The sequence below is a fragment of the Ostrea edulis genome, chromosome 7, assembly GCF_947568905.1.
Source record: "Ostrea edulis chromosome 7, xbOstEdul1.1, whole genome shotgun sequence".
Classification (NCBI taxonomy): Eukaryota; Metazoa; Mollusca; class Bivalvia; order Ostreida; family Ostreidae; genus Ostrea; species Ostrea edulis.
Window position 1 is genome coordinate 8,217,883 of NC_079170.1, and position 20,915 is coordinate 8,238,797.

The window sequence follows — 20,915 nt, forward strand, 5'->3', positions numbered from 1 at the left end:
CATGGGTAACAATCAATAGGTGATCATATTTTTCTTCCAGAGCGACATAAGAGCTGTATGGAGATTTTACAAAGTGACCCAGACGTGAAAGGAAAAGATGGAGTGTATTCGATAATTGTCAATGATCAGCAAAAGAAAGTGTACTGTGACATGACTACAGATGGAGGGGGCTGGACGGTGAGTACTTAGAAATTAGAAACATCAGCCGTAAGAATTTCTATGGAATAAACGTTGGATTGAATGATTGATTGAATATTGTTTATCGTCCCTCTCAAGAATATTTCACCAATATGGAGACATCACCACTGCCGGTGAAGGGCTGCAAACATTAGACCTATGCTTGGCGCTTATGATCATTGTGCATGGAGGGATCTTTATCGTGCCACACCTGCTGTGACACGGGACCTAGGTTTTTGCGGTCTGCTCCGAAGGACCGCCCCATTTAGTTGCCTCTTACGACAAGTAAGGGGTACTGAGGCGAGATCAGTTGTAGTCTTTGTTTGATATGTCAAGGATATAAGCTGTGAATCAGAAATTTCCTGCCCATGCAATACCATTGTTTTGTAAAATGATATATTGAGTAATTGATGTTGTAAAAAATATAAAGATTTGAGAATTCTATGAATAAAAGGTGAAGATAACGAACAGTGATCAATCTCATAAATCCTATAATGTAAAACTTATACGGTACCAATTTTGATGCACCAGATGCGCATTTCGACAAATAATGTCTCTTCAGTGATGCTCAACCGAAATGTTTGAAATACGAAATAACAATGAAAATTTAGAGCTAAATATAACCAAAAAGAGCGTGCCAAAAAAGTGGAGTCAAATTCGTCTAAGGATAAGAGCTATATTTATAAATAAGCAATACAAAATAGATAGTTGGGCAAACACTGACCCCTGGACAAACCAGAGGTGGGATCAAGTGCCTAGGAGGAGTAAGAATAGAAAAATAACCTGAATCGATGGTTTCATTCATATCATTATAATATAATAGTTGGAGAGATCACATATGGCGGTAGCAGATATTATAGTAGAGTGGTGAACTTATTTCATTGGCAATATTAATAAACTGAAAATTTATTTATTTATTGTTATCATTATATAGAACTTTATTTTCTCAATATAATTACCCTTATGTACTCTAAATGTAAAACAATATAAACAAAAACAGATTACAATAAATACATAGAAAAGGGTATAAAATAATACTAAAACTTAGGTTAACATAGTAAATATGAGAAGGCACAACTGTTTCTTTTTTCCGAAAATAATTGTATACAGAAATACTAAATTAAATGCAAGTTTAAGAATATATGTAATAAGTTTGTTTTTAAAAACAGTTTCTGTAAAAGTGGGGATTTTTTTACGGGTGGGGGAAATTTACACAAATTACGCGGTCACATAATCAACGCGTAGATTTCCCGATGAGTATACAGCTGTATACTTTGATATGATATATATTATATTAAGTTACCGCGCATTTTCGTCCCACGCGTAATGTTGGACGTGGGAAAACGCTTACTCTCCAACGTAAATAATCACTTTTAAAGTAATTAACCTTCGAAACGAACTTTCTTCCGGAAATAAACTTTGTGGAAAAATATACCTAGAAGAGAAAATCGTTTGTATTAAAACACACGGTTCTATAACAGACATTTCCGAATTCTACATTAAACAAATTGTATTCAAATTTTGTTGAATTCTACAGTTAAACCATCGTCAAAAACCCACGATCGGTCGCAATACGCTTACCTCCCGTAGGACACAATGCCGATATTTTTGCATAACTCATTAAAATACATGACCTTACGTGAACTATTATACGGGATGATTTCAGCTTCCCCATCGTCAACTTCCCATATTTATGTAGCAATATATTCCATTATCACCTGCATATGGTGTTTATATATCTCAACTGATTCGATATGCAAGAGCTTGTTCTGGGTATAGTCAGGTTTTAAATCGAGGTAAGCTACTGACAAACAAGTTGATGGTACAGGGATTTCAACAGTCTCGATTGAAGTCAGCATTTCGCAAATTCTATGGTCGTTATAACGATCTAGTTCGTCAATACAACCTTGCATTGGGTCAAATGCTGTCTGACGTGTTTCATACCGATTGTTAAGCCGTTCTTGGCACACTGATTTTGACTGCGGATAACTCCGTTTACCTGATCATGATATGGGGCTCACGGTGGTGTTACCGGTCAACAGGGGATGTTTACTCCTCCTAGGCACCTGATCCCACCTCTGGTGTGTCCAGGGGTCCGAATTTTCCCAACTATCTATTTTGTATTGCTTGTAGGAGTTATGAGATTGATCACTGTTCGTTATCTTCCCCTTGCATTGAGGACCAATGGGAATCGCCGTAATTATTCCCAGAATTCAAAGTTTCAGCAGTAATGGCGACGCCCATGAAAGTGTGTGTGTAAATTGTGTATTGGTGTGTGCCACTATCAAAGATATATAGATGAAAACTCCAGATTTGGCACCCAGAATTGTTGATTATATTGGTTATTACTTGACTTTTACCTGTGCACCCCCACTCACACACACACACGCACTGGATCCGTCACTGGTGTGTTTATTTTCATAACTGTTACATAGCACGTGAATAAAATTAGTCATACATGATACAATTTAAAAATTAAATGCAAATTTGAATTAAAATATGGTCTACAATCCCTTTCACATGTCATATTGTAATTATGATAGGTGAGACATTGGTTGTGTTTACCCGAGAGAGGTATGTAAAGAAGGTCATGATTACTGGTTCAAATTGTGCCGAAAACACAACTGGAACAAATTACGACAGCAACTTAATAAGCAAGTAAGGTTGACATACATATAGGGCTATAAACTGATGAAATACGAAGTTCGTTAAAACACATTGCTCCCCTATGATAGATAAAAACGACGAGATTACGAGTGTTGAACATTTAAACCAGTACATAGACTCTTACGCAGTACTTAGAAACGCTTGATAACACGGGCTTTTCCCTCCCCAGTCTTTATAGACACAGATACACCATCCACTTTAATAATGCAGATAAAGCATTTCGCTACGAAGTTAAAATTTTCGCTTCGAAAGCATTTCTATCTATGCTCCCGAACACTGAAAATAAGGGCTTTTTCATTGGTTGAATATCGCAATAAGGAATGGTAAAGCGACCAATCGCATATAGAAGCCAAGACACACCTTCCAGCGAAAATATCAGCGTTTTGTCCCAAAGGAAGTAAACGCAGTGCGACTGACCGTGGATTTCCAACGACGCAGTTATACATATTATTGTTATCAGTCGGAATCACATGTTTAAGTCCAACAAAAATACATTACACTCGATTCAACGATTTCACAATTCATATAAAAAGATGTACAGTAAAACGATTGTTCAATGGATGTATACTACAAACAATGTCCGTTGTTCATTTACCACATTCAATGAAGTTGAATTCACACATGAGAATAAGCCTGTTTGAAACACTGTCGTAGATTAGTCATGAAGTCCAGTCCCCAGCAATGGAATATCTAATGTAATTCTATCAAGTTGCGTAATACCACAAACTTTACAGTCTGTTTGTACAAAGATTGAAACAAAATCCTTGAACATTCTAGTTTTTCGAAATTACACAATTCAAAACAAACATTTTATTACGTCACTAGTTGAACTGTCCAAATTATCGTTCTAGAATAGAAAATTTAGAATAATTTTAGGCGACAATTGTCAATATCTATTACAAACGTACTACACAACGATATGTTCAAAATGAAATGACTTGTACAGTCAAATGTATTATTTTCAAATTTTGTTGTTTGCACAGTTAAACATAATAAGATATTTAAAAAAGATTATTTCGATTGCTGACCAAGCAAAAGGGGGAAATGTGAACTTGTGGGTATCTTTTTATTTCCATCCATCCTATCATAGGGTGAAAGGTGAAGATAACGAAGAGTGATCAATCTCATAACTCTCATAAGCAATACAAAATAGATAGTTGGGCTAACACGGACACCTGGACACATCAGAGGTGGGATCAGGTGCCTAGGAGGAGAAAGTATCCCCTGTCGACCGGTTACACCTGCCATGAGCCCTATATTCTGATTAGGTATACGGAGTTATCCGTAGTCAAAATCAGTGTGCCCAACTCTCTGTTTCGTATTGCTTATAGGAGTTATGAGATTGATCACTGTTCTTTATCTTCGCCTTTCCAATAAATGAGCATTAGAAGATTATCCCAAGATGGCAAAATAACGTTTCAATAGAAATATTCACATCGCACAATCTTATCTTATTTAAAATTGCAAATAAAATCTTGTAATTTTTTTTAACTGTGTTCGTATTTATAAACTCTAACATGTTTTAAACACCGACTTCTTATAGATATTTGTGATCACAATACTCCTTTTAAACATTTACTTTTATTTCTACATATTTCAAGGGCCATATTTTGGGGTTTGTGAATGAATTTCAAATTTGTGGGTTATATGTTTTGCAGGTTATCCAAAAACGACAGGATGGATCTACAGATTTTTATAGGAATTGGACACAGTACAAAAAAGGATTTGGAGACCCATCCAAGAACTACTGGATTGGTATGATTACTATTCATGTTACATGCTACATGTAGAAGAATTGAGAGAGAAAACGGTTGACATTAATATATCATTGTGTCAATATCGCCAACCATGCTAACATGGTCAATAAGTAATTCTAAGTATTCTTATAATATCAGGAATATGCATCTCCATACTGTAAAAGTTAGTAAAAGGAGGATGTGGTTACATTTCACGTTTCATGTATAAACAGTCTCATTGTACATGTAAGTCAGCATTTCACAAATTGTATTGTTGTGATAACAATCTAATTTACATATACAACCTGGCATTAGGTCAAATACTGTCTGACGTCTTTCATATGTTAAGCACCGGGAAATGGGGATGATCACTACTCCTTGGTGCCTGATCCCACATCTACCGTATCCAGGGTCCGTGTTTGCCACATTATAAATTTTGTATAGGTATTAAAGATATTTGTCAATATTCGTTATATTCTCTATTTTAAAGGATTTAAAGTATATGTCCCCATTTAAAACTTCTATTGCCTATTGTGGCCCAAATCAACGATTTACTGATAGGTCGGACCAAAACAAAGTCGGACTATAACAAAGTCGGACCATAACAAACTCGGACTACAAAAAGTCGGACCATAACAAACTCGGACCATAACAAACTCGGACTATACTTATAAATATGAATGTAAATTGAAATTAACACATTTAATTTTTCTTTTCTTTTACATTTGGGCTTTATTATAAGTGACATAACTTTAGTATGTAAGTCTATCCAAGAAGAAATAAAGTATCATTTCCCCATAAACAATTATTTTCATTTTTTCAATGATAAAGTGTATCAAATATGAACTATTCTAGTATATATGTAGTAAATTTCGAATTACATTTTGGTTTTTATTCCATAGTTATTATATATCTATCAAATAATAATATTTGAAACATCATTTTTAATACTACAATAACAATTGTTTTACATTTTGAACAGTATCTAAAGCAATAACGTAATTCATTGCCAAAATTACACTGGTTTTCTTTCAAATGTGTGTAGAATATAAATCCTACTTTCAAGAGCTACCGTATGTGTTTTCTAATTCTACGAATGTTGCTCTATCGAAATCAAAACATTTCCTTCATTTTGAAAAAAATGTGAGCCATTTTTTGAAACTATTTGGGGCACTTTAATTGACTTTGGATGGTAAATGCTACTATAATGCTATGTAATACGTTTTTCAAGACACCAACAGCGTGCACGACGTCAATACATATACAATGAATAAATGCAATAGTAGCAACTATTTACCTATTAATTCACTTTACTCAATGTATATGATTTTGATAAAGAAATGCTTATACAGAAAAAAAAAATAATTTGAAATTTGATGGTTACAAATGAATATAAATTACACAATTAAAGCAAAGAAAATAACGTTTATTAGTTCTCAGAGTCTCAACAATTCATTATTTTAAACGTTAATATACAAAACACATGTACTATTTTTTCTTGAAACTGAATAGTTTTTCATGTATCTTTATTACCAATTTAATTGTGTTTAAATTGGCATATATGTAGGCTCGACGGGTTGGGTGTAAATTTCAGTTGTATATTGGTTTAAAGATTATGTATGATTGCAGTTACATATTTTATATATTATTTATTTTATGCTGTAGAAAGTTTTGCAATAAAGCATGTTCCAATGAAAGAGAAAACATATATCTGTTTACTTTCGTGCTCTTTACATTTTGTCGAAAGTTCAATAGAGCAATGGAAATGGTATTCACAATTTTCATGGAGTGTATTACTCTAAACTGTTACTTCAATAACTTGTGTAGCAAACCAAAGGTTTAAATAGAATATTTTAGTATAAGCAATTATTAGCGTAAAAGTAAGTAGTAAGTAAAAGTATCTATTAGGAAGATTACATCAAATCTTATAACATGATTTGTCTATATCAACTATGATACATAATGATAAATTTCTATAATTCATTGGTATACAATATTTAATGTTCCTGTGAAAACCTGGATTGATATATGTAAACGTTTACAAAATAGCAGTATAACTGGCTATTATATAATTCAAATGTTGATGAATCAACTTGTTTCATACAAACTTGTTTTCTATGGATGAGATTTATCTTTCATTCAAAACCTAGCGCTTCTAAAGACCTATGTATTAATTATTTGTAATTTGATTATAAACATGCGATGATTTACATGTGTAAATAACTTATTTAATATAAAAATCCATGCACTCACCGGTATCGCATATTCTGTGTTGCCAGTGGTTGCAGCAATCGCACAGAAGTGCATGTTGTCGTGAAGATACAGTTCGGGAACACACAACGCAACAGTTGGAATCCATCTTCCGAATGATTTCCATTTTTTTTTTCAAACCAAGCTTATATTATTTAAGGATCAAACACCTTCGCGATTTAGTAATATGCTCACCATTATAGAAATTGCTGAGCTATTTGTATGTTTAAGCGAGTCATTGTTTTTATAATGATAATCATACTATTAATTGATTGATGTCGATAGTTGAAACCAGAATATAAGGTTATGTTCTTTAAAGATCAAACACTTTCGCGGATAAGTATCTGCTCATCATTAAATTGACCGAGTTATATTCTATTTATCGATAGTCCGACTTTGTTTTTGGTCCAACTTTTTATAGTCCGAGTTTGTTATGGTCCGACTTTGTTTTGGTCCGACTTATTAGACAGCGAAATCAACTTACTGGAACCACAATTTGAACCAAGTTGAATGTACAATAAGGATACAATATGACTAATCATGATGTGTTACTGTTAAAACATGTTTGTTTAAAGTTTTACCTATGAATGTACATGATTATGCATATATATATATATATATATATATATATATATATATATATATACCAGTATGAAATTTTGATTCCATATTGTGGCCCATCTTACCCCCGTCCATGATTTAATCAAACTTTAATCTACATTTCCTGGGGATACTTGCATGTTGATATTACTAATTCATGTCCAACTGTTCTTGAGAAATACAATTTAAAAGATTTTTCTCTGCATTTCCATTTAAACGTTTGATCAACACTGTGGCCCCACACATCTCCTGGGAGTCATAATTTGTACAAAATTCAATCTACACTCTTTAAGGAAGCTTTCACAAACGATTTGCTTTTTTCTGGTCTAGTGATTCATGAAAAATTAAATGATGTCACCATATTTTCAAAATTTCCTAATTATCCCCTTTGGAAAGGATACACTCTTATCTCCAATTAATAATTTTGAATCACCTTTACCCAATGCTTCTTTATGATATATATGTTGGAAATGGCCCAGTGGTTCTGGAGGAGGAGTCAAAAATAGGTAGAATTTAAAGGCAGAAGGGGAACAGGTGATCAAAAAAGCTCACTTGAGCTTTTGGCTCTGATGGACAAAAAGCATATTAAACCTAATGACATTAATAGGTATGAATTCGAAAAATGTCCGCTTGCCTCTCTGGTTTTTGCTGGTAGAATTCTACTTGTATATTTTACTTTGGGAAAAGTAATGTTGTTTCGTAGTAATCACTTGATGCTTAATACATGTATTAATAAATATTTTCAAATGACGCTTTCTTGCATTGAACATTTATTAACGAATGCTCAATACCTGATCATGTACACTGCAGTGGGTACGTTTTGTAAGCTAGGAATCCAATATGCCCTAAAAGTTTAGAAGGAAAAAAAAGATTTCATTTCTCTAAAAAGTTTCTTTTGCATGTCTCTTTAACAAAGTGAATATCCCTATCATTGTTTCCATGCACCGATATTCTTTTTTATTTCTTAATAAACAGGAAACGATGTAATTCACAATTTAACAAAGACAAATCAGGAACTACGAGTGGCGCTGTTGAGTTTTTATAACGCTAAAGCGTACGCCCTGTACTCTACATTTCAAATTGGAGACGAGAGCAGTAAATACCAGCTTACAGTATCGGGGTATAATGGAACAGCGGGTATGTAGTAAATACCAGCTTAGAGTATCGGGGTATAATGGAACGGTGGGTATTAATGTTTTACATATATCCTAACTCATCACAGAACGAAACACATTTGGATTACACACAAAATATCATGCTTAAATGTAACATGCAAAAATACTAACGGCCCATGGACCCTATCGGTCGATGAACATGCACATTGTTTGATCGTTAGTAATCACTGTATTGCTTTGTGTTATTATACTTAATATACGATTTTAATACTTTGTACTAGATTAGAAACATATTGGTATAACCATAATACACTTTGATTGATCATTTGATTATTCACTGTTCACCGGTCGCGGTATCTCAGTGGTGTTCTATGCCGGGAGGTCGTGAGTTCGAGTCCCACTCGTGCCATGGTCGAGTCAAACCTAAGACGTAAAGATAGGTAGTGATTGTTCTTTCGCCAAACGCTCGGCATTTAGGAAGGTGAAGATAACGAACAGTGATCAATCTCATAACTCCTATAAGCAATACAAAATAGATAGTTGGGCTAACACGGACCCCTGGACACACCAGAGGTGGGATCAGGTGCCTGGGAGGAGTAAGCATCCCCTGTCGACCGGTCACATCCACCATGAGCCCTATATTCCGATCAGGTAAACGGAGTTATACGTAGTCAAAATCAGTGTGCCAAGAATGGCCTAACAATCGGTATGAAACTTGTCACACTGTATTTGACTCAATGGTAGGTTGTATTGACGAACTAGATCGTTATAACGACCATAGAATTTGCGAAATGCTGACTTCAGTATAGACTGTTGAAACTCCTGAAGTGAGATTCCCGTGTCATTCGCATGACCTTAAAACGTCTTAAGTTTTACTCGACCATGGCCCGAGCGGGACTCGAACTCACGACATCCCGGCATAGAACATCACTGAGTTAACACGACAGGCGTTGTCACGTTAAAGAACCCTCACTGTTATGTCCACCGGTCGCGGTAATCCAGTGATAGAGCAATCACTTCGTAACCGGGAGGTCGTGAGTTCGAACACTGCTCGTGTCATGGCCGCATCAAACCTAAGACATTAAAATAGTAAGTGATTGCTCCTTCACCAAACGTTCGTCATTTAGAAGTGAGAATCACGGGTCTTTTGGATATGACCTTTAAAATGGAAGGTCATGTGTCGCGACAGGCGTTGGCACGAAGAAAAAAACACTGCTACTGCCATGAGCGCTAAGCATAGGTCTGAATCTACGGTACTTCACCTACAGCTGGTGGCGTCTCAATATGAGAGAAAAATACTCGACGGGACGCAAAAACAACCAATCAATCAATCGCTCTATGGTTCTGAGTTTCAATCATAGGTCTAAATTTGTGGTGTTTTACCTACAGCTGGCGACCTTTCAATACGAGTGAGATTTCTCGACGGGACGCAAAAACAATCAATCAATCACTGTTATGGCCCTGAGTGTTCATCATAGGTGTAAATTTGTGAAGTTTTACCTACAGCTGGAAGTGTCTCAATATGAGTGAAAAATTATCAATGGGGCGTAAAAACAAGTTAACAACTTTTCGTTATTTACAATTCATGTACATAAGAAAGTAAGTTTTATCACATCACAAACAACGGTGTTTTCAAATTGAATTCTAAATTTAATTAGATGTTTAAATGCAACACGTTGATGCATTCATTTTTCGAAAGAAGACGACTTTTAAATTTTTGTCTCTTTGATTCCCAAGGGTTGATGAAGTAAAGAAGATTTTTATTGCATTGTTGATACATGAGGCAGACTACTGGCAAACAAGGTACAGGGGTTTCAACAGTCTCAATTAAAGTTAAAGTCAGCATTTTACAAATTATGTGGTCATTATAACGATTTAGTTCGCCAATACAACCTGTCATTGGGTTAAATGCTGTCTGACTTTTTTCATACCGATTGTTAAGCCGTTCTTTGCACACTGATTTTGACTACGAATTACTCCATTCACCTGTTGAAAATACAGGGCTCACAGCGGGTGTGACCGGTCGACAAGGGATACTTGCCCCTCCTAGGCACCTGATCCCACCTCAGGTATATCCAGAGCTCCGTGTTTGCCCAGCTCTCTATCTTGTATTCCTTAAAAGAGTTATGAGATTGATCACTGCCCATTATCTTCAGCTTTTCATACCTGACCAATTTAACCCTAATCTGGTCCTTAACCCTGACATTGTGAATTCCGCAATATCGGTAGAGTGCTCAATGTCCATTAATTATGCACAATTTTTGCTTCGAAGTTTTCTAAGATTATGAGATTGATCCCTGATCGTTATCTTCACCTTTTCATGTATAACCTTGCAGAGATCTGGGTTCCTATTCCGATCCATTCTTCGTTTTTAATGGTAGAAGGAATGAGGCTTTTAGTGGATTGAGCCCAAATGTGGGTATTACCCCCAGGGACCCTAAACTACCCCTTAGCCTTTCAGTACTCATGAAAAGACTGCTGTTAAAATCATATTTCTTTCTTCTCATTAACTATTAGAAATGACTCAATGTCATAATTGCTAAATCCGAGAAAAAAAACCTTGTTCTGCAGTACGGAGGCATACAAGTGTCACAATTATTTTTAAACATTTTTGTTTTTAAAATCTCACTCTAACATTGTAAGGGTTTTTTTCCCAAAGTTTCATTCAATTCTGTATTTCAAATGTTTTTGCAATTCTATCATTTTTGTTTCTGTTCTTTTTTTATTGTTATCATTATTATCATTTCTAGGATATTCTTTTTGTTTGCTTTAACAATTGTGTTTTAATGTTTTTGACTTTGTTTATCAATTTTAAGACTTTTTTAGCAATTACATTTCATAGTCTATGTGCCTGTTTATAATCTGATTTTATATTTTTCTTTTAGCAATGTCATTTAAACATTCTTGTTTATGTGAATACTTTTTGTTCTTGTTTCCTGTTTCGATGTCTTAAAAGTTATTTTTAAAAAGATATCGTTTTTCAAATGGTTAGGGGGGCAGCTAAGGAAATAAACTTTGTTAAAAAGTGGTGGGTGGATCGTCCAGTTTTTCGAATTCTTAGGTTTTTGAAAGGGAGAGGTGGCCATCATCCGTTACATGGGTTCGAGTTTCCCAAGCTTACATTCTGATCATTCACTACTTTTATCAAAGTTGTATATCAGTCACCCACTTTATGTGTATTTACAAATGAAAATGACAGATACGGGTTTCTGTATTCAGTTTACTTATATTTGTCATAATATTCTATCTTGATAGTCAAGGTAAGTTACTCATTTAATCAGGAGAGATAATTCAATAGTTAAAAAGTAATCCGGTTTGTTATTTTCACATAGTAAAAATATCTTTTGAAATTTTCAGTATATAAATAGCAACTATGAAAATACAATATTTCATTCAATAGATAAATTGCAGCATTGCATCATTCATTTTTCACATCACAGTTTTATACAGTCACTCTTTGCGCAGGTGCACGTGTATACAGTAAAACTTTCACACAGAAGTTTCCCAATCACCATTCTTAAGGAGGACATTATGAACAGTAGAGTATGTTGAAGAAATATGGCTTTTTTGCTTGAAATACTGGAGCGAAATTCGATATTTTAAAACAAAACAAACTCTTCAAGGGAGATGTTTAATGTACGGGGTTGTTTGAATGGATTCCAATAATAAAGATTATGTAAAACATGTTACATTTCTCTGTGCATCTTATTTAGCGCCTTCCGCGGAAATCAGCCACTGCTAAATCAAGTACATCGCTAAATGTCTTGCGTAGGTACACATTCATATCGCACATTTAGGAAGTGCTAAAACAAGTCTACGCTAACTTGTTGAAAATTCAATTCCCGCCCAATACCGTACATCCTAAATTTATTACATTTTCAGTTTTTATATGGTATTTGCGCACGCCCCCCACTAAATCTACAATATAAACAAGATGTGTTTGTGAAACACGAATGCCCTCGATAATGGCCAATTCCAAAGATAGTCAAGGTCACATGGACAAATATCAGTAGAAGATCTTATCACAAGAGATGACAGCATTTCGCAAATTCTAAGGTCGTTATAACGATCTAGTTTGCCAAGACAACCTATCATTGGGTCAAATGCTGTCTGACGTGTTTCATGCCGATTGCTAGGCCGTTCTTGGCACACTTATTTAGACTACGGATAACTCCGTTTACCTTATCAAGATATAGGACTCATAGCGTGTGTGACCATTCGACAGGGAATGCTTACTCCTCCTAGTCACTTGATCTCATCTCTGGTATATCCAGGGATCCGTGTTTGCCCAACTGTCTGTTTTGTATTGTTTATAGGAGTTATGAGATTGACCCTGTTCGTTTTCTTCACCTTTCATGCTCATATGCATTATGAAAGCTCTAATATTTACCATTTAGAAGTTATGACCAATGTCGATTTTTTTAAAAAGTAGGTCAAATGTCAAGGTGAAAAGGTTTAGTACCCACGGAAAGGTCTTGCCGCAAGGAATACTCATGTGAAATACCAAAGCTCTATCACTTACTGTTCAAAAGTTATTTGCAAGGTTAAAGTTTCAGGCAGAATTACAGAATGACAGACAGCACAAAAATAATATGTCCCCTGATCGTCGACCTCGGGGGCATAGAAATGAACATATCAACCAGTTTATGATACAACTACCGATATATGTTTATTTATGTCAATGTGTGCGACTAGCCATGGGATTTTGGACCAGAATGGGGACTTATTAGATTTGCTTAAAAATGACAAACATATATGATTTATTGCGCATTGAAAATGGTATGGTCGTCTCTTTCCTGGTCTCGGAGATACTACGTCATGAATATGACCATTTAACTCATTCATGTACATAATTTGAAATTGATTATAAACAATTTTATTGATATTCATTATTTAGAAAAACATCGTTGTGTCAGTATTTTCTTTAATAGTTGTTTGTGTTTGTTTTACGTCCCGTCGACATTTTTCACTCATATTGAGACGTCACCAGTTTTAGGTGAAGAACCCCCAAATTTTGACCAATGCTTAGCGCATTTGGATTTTTATGATGAATGACCGTCACCTTAACAATTATTACTATTATATGATTATGCAGAAAAGATGGTTTTTTCAAACTTCTCTAGGAAGTAAAATTGTTTACAGATTGAAAAAATACTAATCACATGTAGTGTTATGTTGCAAGCTATTACACCTCAACAGATAATAACTACTAATATCCACGCAGTCAAACTCCAGATAATATTATTAATATTATATAATATCTATAATACAGCGAAATATTAAGACCTAGTATCACAGTATGATATTTTAAAATACAAGACATAAATGTTGCAATATACTAGGTATCAAGTTTCATTATAACTGTGATGGTTTATTCATAATTAACTCTCTAACAAGTCAACTTTGAGAAGCTTTGTACATTTGCTGCATTTACTTAGAAGTTTGGATGGATCAGGGTCAACCATTACCATTAGTTTGGGAACCGCTAGTTTTGCACAAGTATCCTTGTTGACATAGAATGACACAACCTTTAAATACAAGTACCATTGTCTGTGACTCTAGTCCCTGGGTAGATCATCTCTTCAAACAGCAGATACGGTCTTCCTATGATTTTCAGCATACTCACGAACAAAGGCGATTCTTTTACATTCTAGCGTACTAGTAATCATGTTTTGACAGAATATATATATATATATATATATATATATATATATATATATATATATATATCCTAATTACTAAGTTTCTAGCAAGGTTTAAGAATTCAGATATTCATTATGATCAATTTGATTTTTAAAACAATACGGTTTTAAACGACCTACAGCACTCATAGACAGCTACATTTGCATACATGGTGCATCAGGCCTATAAAAAGAAAAATCCCTGAAGGGGGAGTTAAAGCTGACATGAATTAATAAATACGTACGCATTCCTCATCTTATCTGTCATATTTCTCTCAGGTAGCCTAATTTTCTCTACACGTAACTACCCCAAATGTGATTGTCGACCTGTGCACATCTCCGAAAGTAATATTTAGGGAATGAGAATAAAATAAAATCACATTTTAAAACATTATGCTTTGCTCAAATTTACAAAATACTTATTGTATACCAATCCAACATTCTAAAAGTTTAGATAATTTAGACAAAATGCAAAACAAGCTTTACCTGCATATGTGCGTACATTTGCAGTAAATATGTCAAAACTATACAATGGTACGAATTACTAAATATATTTTAAGCTTAATCACACCACGTCATCATCTTCCCACCATTTTATTTCACAATCACATTGTTTTGGAAATGTTCTCTCTAAATTTGTCCGATTTCTACGATCTTCAAACAAAGATAATTCTATTTTCATCCCGACCCAAACATGGTACAAACTCTCTACACCATGGTCTTTAAATACACTTACAACGAAACCATGTTTTTCAATTATCATTCTTGTTAACAATGCAGATCATTGATATTTGTGGTTTTTTCATGGTGTGAGGTATTTCTATGTCTAGCATATGTCTCTTGATAAAGCCGCGGGTTTCGTCGAAATTTTGACGTTTAACTCCCCTAAGTTAAGAAATATTTCATATAAAGCACAGAAAATTTCACTTTATTTGGATACCCACTTCCGCCCCTACCCGGAGTTGAACTCACGACCTGCGGAACCAAATCGCCTAGAAGAATGTAACCAGCGTGCCAGTCGAACCGACCAACCAAGCAAGTCAAAAAACCTGCTTTCGATGACGATGGAATTCTCCCCACGCTTGATGTTTACAACACTTATCAATACTCTGTAGTAGGAGACAGTTGATGTTTATAAGAGTTATCAATACTCTGTTGTAGGAGACAGTTGATGTTTATAACAGTTATCAATACTCTGTTGTAGGAGACAGTTGATGTTTATAACGGTTATCAATAGTCTGTTGTAGGAGACAGTTGATGTTTTAACAGTTATCAATAGTCTGTTGTAGGAGACAGTTGATGCTTATAACAGTTATCAATACTCTGTTGTAGGAGACAGTGGATGTGTATAACAGTTATCAATACCCTGTTGTAGGAGACTGTTGATGTTGATAACAGTTATCTATACTCTGTTATAGGAGACAGTCGATAGTTATAACAAATATCGATACTCTGCTGTAGGAGGCAGTTATAAATACTCTGTTGTAGGAGAGATTTCATGTTAATTACAGTTACCAATACTTTGTTGTAGGAGACAGTTGGTGTTTATGACAGTTATCAATACTCTGTTGTAAGAGACAATTGATGTTTATGACAGTTATGACAAATCTATGGTAGGAGACAGTTGATGTTTATAACAGTTATCAATACTCTATTTTAGGAGATAGCTGATGTATATAACAGTTATCAATACTCTGTCGTAGGAGACAGTTGATGGTATCAATACTCTGTTGTAAGAGACAGTTGATATTTATAACAGTTATCAATTCTCTGTTGTAGAATAAAGGTGATGTTTATAACAGTTATCAATACTCTGTTGTAGTAGACAGTTGATATTTATAATAGTTATCAATACTCTTATAGGAGGCAGTTATAAATATTCTGTTGTAGGAGACATTTGATGTTTATAACAGTTATCAATACTCTTTTTTAGGAGACAGCTTATTTTTATAACAGTTATCAATACTCTGTTGTAGGAGACAGTTGATGTTTATAACAGTTATCAATACTCTGTTGTAGGAGACAGTTGATGTTTATAACGGTTATCAATAGTCTGTTGTAGGAGACAGTTGATGTTTTAACAGTTATCAATAGTCTGTTGTAGGAGACAGTTGATGCTTATAACAGTTATCAATACTCTGTTGTAGGAGACAGTGGATGTGTATAACAGTTATCAATACCCTGTTGTAGGAGACTGTTGATGTTGATAACAGTTATCTATACTCTGTTATAGGAGACAGTCGATAGTTATAACAAATATCGATACTCTGCTGTAGGAGGCAGTTATAAATACTCTGTTGTAGGAGAGATTTCATGTTAATTACAGTTACCAATACTTTGTTGTAGGAGACAGTTGGTGTTTATGACAGTTATCAATACTCTGTTGTAAGAGACAATTGATGTTTATGACAGTTATGACAAATCTATGGTAGGAGACAGTTGATGTTTATAACAGTTATCAATACTCTATTTTAGGAGATAGCTAATGTATATAACAGTTATCAATACTCTGTCGTAGGAGACAGTTGATGGTATCAATACTCTGTTGTAAGAGACAGTTGATATTTATAACAGTTATCAATTCTCTGTTGTAGAATAAAGGTGATGTTTATAACAGTTATCAATACTCTGTTGTAGTAGACAGTTGATATTTATAATAGTTATCAATACTCTTATAGGAGGCAGTTATAAATATTCTGTTGTAGGAGACAGTTGATGTTTATAACAGTTATCAATACTCTTTTTTAGGAGACAGCTTATTTTTATAACAGTTATCAATACTCTGTTGTAGGAGACAGTTGATGTTTATAACAGTTATCAATACTCTGTTGTAGGAGACAGTTGATGTTTATAACGGTTATCAATAGTCTGTTGTAGGAGACAGTTGATGTTTTAACAGTTATCAATAGTCTGTTGTAGGAGACAGTTGATGCTTATAACAGTTATCAATACTCTGTTGTAGGAGACAGTGGATGTGTATAACAGTTATCAATACCCTGTTGTAGGAGACTGTTGATGTTGATAACAGTTATCTATACTCTGTTATAGGAGACAGTCGATAGTTATAACAAATATCGATACTCTGCTGTAGGAGGCAGTTATAAATACTCTGTTGTAGGAGAGATTTCATGTTAATTACAGTTACCAATACTTTGTTGTAGGAGACAGTTGGTGTTTATGACAGTTATCAATACTCTGTTGTAAGAGACAATTGATGTTTATGACAGTTATGACAAATCTATGGTAGGAGACAGTTGATGTTTATAACAGTTATCAATACTCTATTTTAGGAGACAGCTGATGTATATAACAGTTATCAATACTCTGTCGTAGGAGACAGTTGATGGTATCAATACTCTGTTGTAAGAGACAGTTGATATTTATAACAGTTATCAATTCTCTGTTGTAGAATAAAGGTGATGTTTATAACAGTTATCAATACTCTGTTGTAGTAGACAGTTGATATTTATAATAGTTATCAATACTCTTATAGGAGGCAGTTATAAATATTCTGTTGTAGGAGACAGTTGATGTTTATAACAGTTATCAATACTCTTTTTTAGGAGACAGCTTATTTTTATAACAGGTATCAATACTCTGTTGTAGGAGACAGTTGATGTTTATAACAGTTATCAATACTCTGTCGTATCAGACAGTTGATGCTTTTAACAGTTATCAATGCTCTGTTGTAGGAGACAGTTGATGTTTATAACAGTTATCAATACTCTGTTGTAGGAGACAGTTGATGTCTATAACAGTTATCAATACTCTGTTGTAGGAGACGATTGATGTTTATAACAATTATCAATACTCTTTTGTAGGAGACAGTTGATGTTTATGACAGTTATCAATACTCTGTTGTAGGAGACAGTTTTTGTTTATGACAGTTATCAAAACTCTGTTGTTGGAGACTTTGGATGTTTATCACGGTTATCAATACTCTGTTGTAGGAGACAGTTAATGTTTATGACAGTCACCAATACTCTTTTTTAGGAGACAGTTAATGTTTTTAACAGTTATCAATACTCTTTTTTAGGAGACAGCTGATGTATATAACACTTAGCAATACTCTGTTGTAGGAGACAGTTGATGTTTATAACAGTTATCAATACTCTGTTGTAGGAGACAGTTCATGTTTATAACAGTTATCAATGCTCTTCTGTATGAGAAAGTTGATGTTTATATTAGTTATCAATACTCCGTTGTAGGAGACAGTTGATGTTTATAACAGTTATCAATACTCTGTTTGTGGAGGCTGTTGATGTTCATAACAGTTAGCAATACTCTGTTGGAGGAGACTGTTAATGTTTATAACACTTATCAGTACTCTGTTGCTTGAGACAGTTCCTGTTTATGACAGTTATTAATACTCTGTTTGTGGAGACTGTTGATGTTCATAACAGTTATCAATACTCTGTTGGAGGAGACTGTTAATGTTTATAACACTTATCAGTACTCTGTTGCTGGAGACAGTTGCTGTTTATGACAGTTATTAATACTCTGTTTGTGGAGACTGTTGATGTTCATAACATTTATCAATACTCTGCTGTAGGAGACTGTTGATGTTTATAACAGTTATCAATACTCTGTTGGAGGAGACAGTTGATGTTCATAACAGTTATCAATGCTCTGTTGGAGGATACTGTTGATGTTTTTAACAGTTATCTATAATCTGTTGTAGGAGACAGTCGATGTTTATAACACTTATAAATACTGTGCTGTACCAGACAGTTTATGTTTATAACAGTTCTCTATACTCTGTTGTAGGAGACAGTTGATTTTTAAAACAGTATTCTATACTCTGTTTTAGGAGACAGTTGATGTTTATAACAGTTATCAATACTCTGTTGTAGTAGACAGCTGATGTTTATAACAGTTATATATACTGTGTTGTAGGAGACAGCTGATGTTTATAACAGTTATCAATGATCTGTTGTAGGAGACAGTTGATGTTTATAACAGTTATCAATACTCTGTTGTAGGAGACAGTTGATGTTTATAACAGTTATCTATACTCTGTTGTAAAAGACAGTTGATGTTTATAACGGTTATCAATAGTCTGTTGTAGGAGACAGTTGATGTTTTAACAGTTATCAATACTCTGTTGTAGGAGACAGTTGATGTTTATAACAGTTATCTATACTCTGTTGTAGGAGACAGTTGATGTTGATAACAGTTATCTATACTCTGTTGTAGGAGACAGTTGATGTTTAAAACAGTTATATATAATCTGTTGTAGGAGACAGCTGATGTTTATAACAGTTATATATACTCTGTTGTAGGAGACAGTTGATGTTTATAACAGTTATCAATACTCTGTTGTAGGAGACAGTTGATGTTTATAACAATTATCAATACTCTGTTGTAGGAGACAGTTGATGTTTATAACAGTTATCAATGCTCTGTTGTAGGAGACAGTTGATGTTTATAACAGTTATCAATACTCTGTTGTAGGAGACAGTTGATGTTTATAACAGTTATCAATACTCTGTTGTAGGAGACTGTTTGGGTTACACTGTAAGTAACTTCAGTACATATGATGATGACAATGACGGGCAAAATGGTAAACATGCGGAAATACATCACGGAGCCTGGTGGTACAGTGGCGAAGTTCAATCCAATATGAACGGGCAGTACATCGATTCTGATAAGTCTGGTAAAACATACCCGTACTGGTATCATTGGAAATCTTATCAAGCATTAAAGGAGACAGCAATGCAGATTAGACCCAAGAATCAACATCAATAACTAATTCATGTCCTTGATATCTGCATTGATCAGTCGACTGAACCATGTTCTGGATATACTTATTTTACAACAGAGAGAATAGTAACAGACAGTTCATAAATATGTTTGAAATTATCGGACATTTTAACAATTTTAACAATCTAATTGTTTCTTGAGTAGTGAAGAGTAGCACTTTGTGTCGATTGAGTTGTATTACATTTACTTGCGAAAATAATCGATTATTAAACCCTGACAAATGATCAACATATTGTATGTTCTACATGATCTTTCTTATTTTGATATCTGGTGTTTTTATCTCTCAATTGATTCGATACGCAAGAGCTTGTTCTCCGTATGATCAGTTTTTCAATCGAGGCAGGCTACTGACAAACAAGATGATGTCACAGGGATTTCTAGAATGTCGTTTAAAGTCAGTATTTTCCAAATTCTATGGTCGTTACAATGATCTAGGTTGCCCGTATAACCTATCATTGGGTCAAATGCTGTTTGAAGTGCTTTCCAACGATTGTTAGGCCGTTCTTGGGACACTGATTTTGACTTCGGATTACTCCGTTTAACGGACATAAATCTCACGGCTGGTGTTACCGGTCGACAGGGGATGCTTACTCCTCCTAGGCACCTGATTCTACCTCTGGTATATCCAGGGGTCCGTGTTTGATCAACTCTTTATTTTATATTTCTTGTGAGATTGATCAATTTTTGTTATCTTTGCCTTTAATCAGCACATGAATGTTTATGGCACATATGTATATGGTTAATTGGCATGATAAATGCTTGTACATATTGTAAAAATGTATATCTTTGAATAGTTTCTTAAATAAAATGTTTGTATACCAGAAAATGTTATCATTAAAAAGACATCTTCTAAAATGTAATCATCATAAAGACATCTTATTTTGACACAGTAAATAATCATCATAAATACATCTTATTTTGATAAG

General features: G+C 34.3%; 1 protein-coding gene across 1 annotated transcript; it reads left to right on the forward strand.

Moving 5' to 3' along the window:
- Nucleotides 1-46: 46 nt before the first annotated feature.
- Nucleotides 47-19,974, forward strand: LOC130047599 (fibrinogen C domain-containing protein 1-A-like). Its single transcript, XM_056142934.1, has 4 exons — nucleotides 47-177; nucleotides 4,503-4,599; nucleotides 8,406-8,567; nucleotides 19,724-19,974. Exons 1-4 carry the CDS (start codon nucleotides 58-60, stop codon nucleotides 19,972-19,974), a joined length of 630 nt encoding a protein of 209 aa, XP_055998909.1. The 5' UTR covers nucleotides 47-57.
- The last annotated feature ends 941 nt before the right edge of the window (nucleotides 19,975-20,915 follow it).